Below are 7,500 nucleotides of genomic sequence, written 5' to 3' on the forward strand. Positions count from 1 at the left end.
ACCTAGCACCCACACACAGTTAACATGATCAACACACCCACACCTAGCACCCACACACAGTTAACATGATAAACACACCCACACCTAGCACCCACACACAGTTAACACGATATTTACACCCACACCTAGCACCCACACACAGTTAACAAGATAAACACACTGTCACCATGTGTCTGTAAAGGTTTCTCTCTCACTGTGTGTGTGTTTGTGTATAGTATAGTATGAATAGTATAGTATAGTGTGTATATATAGTATAGTGTATATAGTATAGTGTGTATAGTATAGTGTGTATAGTATAGTGTGTATAGTATAGTGTGTATAGTATAGTGTATATATTATAGTGTATATAGTATAGTATAGTGTGTATATATAGTATAGTGTATATAGTATAGTGTGTATAGTATAGTGTATATAGTATAGTGTGTATAGTATAGTGTGTATAGTATAGTGTATATATTATAGTGTATATAGTATAGTATAGTGTGTATATATAGTATAGTGTGTATAGTATAGTGTATATAGTATAGTGTGTATAGTATAGTGTATATAGTTTAGTGTGTATAGTATAGTGTGTATAGTATAGTGTGTATAGTATAGTGTATATAGTATAGTGTATATAGTATAGTGTGTATAGTATAGTGTGTATAGTATAGTGTATATAGTAGAGTATAGTGTGTATATATAGTATAGTGTGTATAGTGTGTATAGTATAGTGTATATAGTATAGTGTGTATAGTATAGTGTGTATAGTATAGTGTGTATAGTGTATATAGTATAGTGTATATAGTGTAGTATAGTGTGTATAGTATAGTGTGTATATATAGTATAGTGTGTATAGTGTATATAGTATAGTGTGTATATTGTATATAGTATAGTGTGTATAGTATAGTGTGTATAGTATAGTGTATATAGTATAGTGTGTATAGTATAGTATAGTGTGTATAGTATAGTGTGTATAGTATAGTGTGTATAGTATAGTATAGTGTATATAGTATAGTGTGTATAGTATAGTATATATAGTATAGTATAGTGTGTATAGTATAGTATATATAGTATAGTATAGTGTGTATAGTATAGTGTATATAGTATAGTGTGTATAGTATAGTGTATATAGTATAGTATAGTGTGTATAGTGTAGTGTGTATAGTATAGTGTGTATAGTATAGTGTATATAGTATAGTATAGTGTATATAGTATAGTGTGTATAGTATAGTATATATAGTATAGTGTGTATAGTATAGTGTATATAGTATAGTATAGTGTGTATATATAGTATAGTGTATGTATATATAGTATAGTGTGTATAGTATAGTGTGTATAGTATAGTGTATATAGTATAGTATAGTGTGTATATATAGTATAGTGTGTGTATAGTATAGTGTGTATAGTATAGTGTGTATAGTATAGTGTATATAGTATAGTATAGTGTGTATAGTATAGTGTGTATAGTATAGTGTGTATAGTATAGTGTATATAGTATAGTGTGTATAGTATAGTGTGTATAGTATATTGTATATAGTATAGTATATATAGTATAGTGTATATAGTATAGTGTATATAGTATAGTGTGTATAGTATAGTGTATATAGTATAGTGTGTATGGTATAGTGTGTATAGTATAGTGTATATAGTATAGTGTGTATAGTATAGTGTGTATAGTATAGTGTATATAGTATAGTGTATATAGTTTAGTGTATATAGTATAGTGTATATAGTATAGTATATTGTGTATATATAGTATAGTGTGTATAGTATAGTGTATATAGTATAGTGTGTATAGTATAGTGTGTATAGTATAGTGTGTATAGTATAGTGTGTATAGTATAGTGTGTATATATAGTATAGCGTGTATAGTATAGTGTATATAGTATAGTGTGTATATATAGTATAGTGTATATAGTATAGTGTGTATAGTATAGTGTATATAGTATAGTGTGTGTAGTATAGTGTATATAGTATAGTATAGTGTGTATAGTATAGTGTATATATATAGTATAGTGTGTATAGTATAGTGTGTATAGTATTGTGTGTATTATAGTGTGTATGGTATAGTGTATATAGTATAGTGTGTATAGTATAGTGTGTATAGTATAGTGTGTATATATAGTATAGTGTGTATAGTATAGTGTGTATATATAGTATAGTGTGTATAGTATAGTGTGTATATATAGTATAGTGTATATAGTATAGTGTGTATAGTATAGTGTGTATAGTATAGTGTGTATAGTATAGTGTGTATTATAGTGTGTATAGTATAGTGTGTATAGTATAGTGTGTATAGTATAGTGTGTATAGTATAGTGTGTATATATAGTATAGTGTGTATAGTATAGTGTGTATATATAGTATAGGGTATATAGTATAGTGTATATAGTATAGTGTGTATAGTATAGTGTGTATAGTATAGTGTGTATAGTATAGTGTGTATAGTTTAGTGTATATATTATAGTGTATATAGTATAGTATAGTGTGTATATATAGTATAGTGTGTATAGTATAGTGTGTATAGTATAGTGTGTATTGTAGTGTGTATAGTATAGTGTGTATAGTATATTGTGTATAGTATAGTGTGTATAGTATAGTGTGTATAGTGTGTATAGTATAGTGTGTATAGTATAGTGTGTATTGTAGTGTGTATAGTATAGTGTGTATAGTATAGTGTGTATATATAGTATAGTGTGTATAGTATAGTGTGTATAGTATAGTGTGTATAGTATAGTATAGTGTGTATTGTAGTGTGTATAGTATAGTGTGTATAGTATAGTGTGTATAGTATAGTGTGTATAGTATATTGTGTGTGTATAGTATAGTGTGTATTGTAGTGTGTATAGTATAGTGTGTATAGTATATTGTGTATAGTATATTGTGTGTGTGTTCTCACCACATGTGTGTACAGGTCTTCTTTGCTGTGGATGTTAGTGGTGGTTCCAGCAAACTCCAGCAGCTCCCGTGATTGGTCCACAACCAGAGAGGGGTGGAGCTTACACAGCTTCAACAAGTGGTGGCTAAAAACTCTAGAGAGAGAGAGAGAGAGAGAGAGAGAGAGAGAGAGAGAGAGAGAGAGAGAGAGAGAGAGAGAGAGAGAGAGAGAGAGAGAGAGAGAGAGAGAGACAGAGACAGACAGAGAGACAGAGAGAGAGAGAGAGAAAGAGAGAGAGAGAGAGAGAGAGAGAGAGAGAGAGAGAGAGAGAGAGAGAGAGAGAGAGAGAGAGAGACAGACAGACAGAGACAGAGAGAGACAGACAGAGACAGAGAGAGACAGACAGAGACAGAGAGAGACAGACAGAGACAGAGTTAGTTCATGAGCAGATGAGCTCCTGAATTCTTCAGCATGTTTTTAAAGATAGATTTAGGGTTGTATAAACTTTGATTTTTTTTACAAGGACATATCCAGGGTACTACCCACCACATAACATTCACTCCAACTCAAAACCTACAACCTGATTTTGGACAAAATTACCATGAAGGATTCTGGAAGGATTTTTATTACCAAGACTATCCAGCAAACTTTCTGACAAACCAGCAACCAGCAAAAGAATCATAACAGAAAATATCATCCAACCTGGAACTGAGTAATATTCAGTCTGAAGCTACTCCGACAGCCTAGAAGGAAAATAACATTACAATAATCTCTAGATATTTAACTTTATAAAAGACTGAATGCTAAAGTTAAAAGGCTACCTCGCTCGCTTGGAAAGAACATTGCCACATGCGCCGAATACAACAGTGAAATAAGTAAAAAATTAAATAACAGTAGGGAGGCTATATACAGGTGGTACCGGTACAGAGTCAACGTGCGGGGGCACAGATTAGTCCTGCCTGGGCCCTGACAGTAAATCTCAGTCATTCAAAAATAATGGTGTTCCAAAAAAGGTCCAGTTGCCAGGACCACAAATACAAATTCCATCTACAGTCATGGTCAAAAGTTTTGAGAATGACACAAATACTAATTTTCACAAAGTCTGCTGCCTCAATTTTTATGATGGCAATTTGCATACACTCCAGAATGTTATGAAGAGTGATCAGATGAATTGCAATTAATTGCAAAGTCCATCTTTGCCATGAAAATGAACTTAATTCCCAAAAAACATTTCCACTGCATTTCAGCCCTGCCACAAAAGGACCAGCTGACATCATGTCAGTGAGAGTCTTGATGAGGACAAGGCTGGAGATCACTCTGTCATGCTGATTGAGTTAGAATAACAGACTGGAAGCTTTAAAAGGAGGGTGGTGCTTGAAATCATTGTTCTTCCTCTGTTAACCATGGTTACCTGCAAGGAAACATGTGCCGTCATCATTGCTTTGCACAAAAAGGGCTTCCCAGGCAAGGATATTGCTGCTAGTAAGATTGCACCTTAATCAACCATTTATCGGATCATCAAGAACTTCAAGGAGAGAGGTTCAATTGTTGTGAAAAAGGCTTCAGGGCGCCCAAGAAAGTCCAGCAAGTGCCAGGACCGTCTCCTAAAGTTGATTCAGCTGCGGGATCGGGGCACCACCAGTGCAGAGCTTGCTCAGGAATGGCAGCAGGCAGGTGTGAATGCATCTGCACGCACAGTGAGGCGAAGACCTTTGGAGGATGGCCTGGTGTCAAGAAGGGCAGCGAGGAAGCCACTTCTCTCCAGGAAAAACATCAGGGACAGACTGATATTCTGCAAAAGGTACAGGGATTGGACTACTGAGGACTGGGGTAAAGTCATTTTCTCTGATGAATCCCCTTTCAGATTGTTTGGGGGATCCGGAAAAAAGCTTGTCCGGAGAAGACAAGGTGAGCGCTACCATCAGTCCTGTGTCATGCCAACAGTAAAGCATCCTGAGACCATTCATGTGTGGGGTTGCTTCTCAGCCAAGGGAATGGGCTCACACACAATTTTGCCTAAGAACACAGCCCTGAATAAAGAATGGTACCAACACATCCTCCGAGAGCAACTTCTCCCAACCATCCAAGAACAGTTTGGTGACGACCAATGCCTTTTCCAGCATGATGGAGCACCTTGCCATAAGGCAAAAGTGATAACTAAGTAGCTCGGGGAACAAAACATCGACATTTTGGGTCCATGGCCAGGAAACTCCCCAGACCTTAATCCCATTGAGAACTTGTGGTCAATCCTCAAGAGGTGGGTGGACAAACAAAAACCCACAAATTCTGACAAACTCCAAGCATTGATTATGCAAGAATGGGCTGCCATCAGTCAGGATGTGGCCCAGAAGTTAATTGACAGCATGCCAGGGCGGATTGCAGAGGTCTTGAAAAAGAAGGGTCAACACCGCAAATATTGACTCTTTGCATAAACTTAATGTAATTGTCAATAAAAGCCTTTGACACTTATGGAATGCTTGTAATTATACTTCAGTATACCATAGTAACATCTGACAAAAATATCTAAAAACACTGAAGCAGCAAACTTTGTGAAGACCAATACTTGTGTCATTCTCAAAGCTTTTGACCACGACTGTAGACACCATTGCCCTAGATCACACAAAAAACGATACCTACCTCGGACTAAACATCAGCACCACAGGTAACTTCCACAAAGCTGTGAACGATCTGAGAGACAAGGCAAGAAGGGCCTTCTACGCCATTAAAAGGAACATAAAATTTGACATACCAATTAGGAGCTGGCTAAAAATACTTGAATCAGTTATAGAACCCATTGCCCTTTATGGTTGTGAGGTATGGGGTCTGCTCACCTACCAAGAATTCACAAAATGGGACAAACACCAAATTAAGACTCTGCATGCAGAATTCTGCAAAAATATCCTCAGTGTACAACGAAAAACACCAAATAATGCATGCAGAGCAGAATTAGGCCGATACCCGCTAATTATCAAAATACAGAACAAAGACATTCAATTCTATAACCACTTAAAAGGAAGTGATTCCCAAACCTTCCATAACAAAGCCATCACCTACAGAGAGATGAACCTGGAGAAGAGTCCCCTAAGCAAACTGGTTCTGGGGCTCTGTTCACAAACACAAACAGACCCACAGAGCCCCAGGACAGCAACACAATTAGACCCAACCAAATCATGAGAAAACAAAGATAATTACTTGATATATTGGAAAGAATTAACAAAAAAACAGAGCAAACTAGAATGCTATTTGGCCCTAAACAGAGAGTACACAGTGGCAGAATACCTGACCACTGTGACTGACCCAAACTTAAGGAAAGCTTTGACTATGTACAGACTCAGTGAGCATAGCCTTGCTATTGAGAAAGGCCGCCGTAGGCAGACCTGGCTCTCAAGAGAAGACAGGCTATGTGCACACTGCCCACAAAATGAGGTGGAAACTGAGCTGCACTTCCTAACCTCCTGCCAAATGTATGACCATATTAGAGACACATATTTCCCTAAGATTACACAGACCCACAAAGAATTCGAAAACAAACCCAATTTTGATAAACTCCCTTATCTACTGGGTGAAAAACCACAGTGTGCCATCACAGCAGCAAGACGTGTGACCTGTTGCCACAAGAAAAGGGCAACCAGTGAAGAACAAACACCATTGTAAATACAACCCATATTTATGTTGATTTATTTCCCTTTTGTACTTGTAATGATGTGCAAATAGTTAAACACTGTATAGAGACATAATGACATTTGAAATGTCTTTTGTGAGTGTAATATTTACTGTTCAGTTTTTACTTTAGTTTATGATCTATTTCACTTCCTTTGGCAACGTTAACATATGTTTCCATTGACAATAATACAATTATTTTGAATAATAAACATGTATGCCTTTCACGCTGCGCCTTGGTCTGACCCGTCCTTCAACGTCCGTGACAGTATCTCTGCAGTGTATCTGTGTGTACTGACCGGTGTATCTGTGTGTACAGACCAGTGTTTCTGTGTACTGACCAGTGTATCTGTGTGTAGTGACCGGTGTATCTGTGTACTGACCGGTGTATCTGTGTACTGACCGGTGTATCTGTGTACTGACCGGTGTATCTGTGTACTGACCGGTGTATCTCTGTGTACTGACCGGTGTATCTCTGTGTACTGACCAGTGTATCTCTGTGTACTGACCGGTGTATCTCTGTGTACTGACCGGTGTATCTGTGTACTGACCGGTGTATCTGTGTACTGACCGGTGTATCTGTGTGTACTGACCGGTGTATCTGTGTACTGACCGGTGTATCTGTGTACTGACCGGTGTATCTGTGTGTACTGACCGGTGTATCTGTGTACTGACCGGTGTATCTGTGTGTACTGACCGGTGTATCTGTGTGTACTGACCGGTGTATCTGTGTACTGACCGGTGTATCTGTGTACTGACCGGTGTATCTGTGTACTGACCGGTGTATCTGTGTACTGACCGGTGTATCTGTGTGTACTGACCGGTGTATCTGTGTGTACTGACCGGTGTATCTGTGTGTACTGACCGGTGTATCTGTGTACTGACCGGTGTATCTGTGTACTGACCGGTGTATCTGTGTACTGACCGGTGTATCTGTGTACTGACCGGTGTATCTCTGCAGTGTATCTGTGTACTGACCGG

General features: G+C 37.3%; 1 protein-coding gene across 1 annotated transcript in view; it reads right to left on the bottom strand.

Moving 5' to 3' along the window:
- The window catches only part of ap5z1 (adaptor related protein complex 5 subunit zeta 1), a gene marked incomplete at both ends in the record, with an annotated part of 53,269 nt that overhangs the window by 4,091 nt on the left and 41,678 nt on the right, over nucleotides 1-7,500 (bottom strand). The window contains one exon of the mRNA XM_084190757.1: nucleotides 2,881-3,013. Coding sequence (XP_084046883.1) covers nucleotides 2,881-3,013 — 133 coding nt within the window. The remainder of the gene's footprint in view (nucleotides 1-2,880; nucleotides 3,014-7,500) is intronic.

Source organism: Coregonus lavaretus, assembly GCF_964263955.1.
Source record: "Coregonus lavaretus genome assembly, contig: HAP1_SCAFFOLD_145, whole genome shotgun sequence".
Lineage (NCBI taxonomy): Eukaryota > Metazoa > Chordata > Actinopteri > Salmoniformes > Salmonidae > Coregonus > Coregonus lavaretus.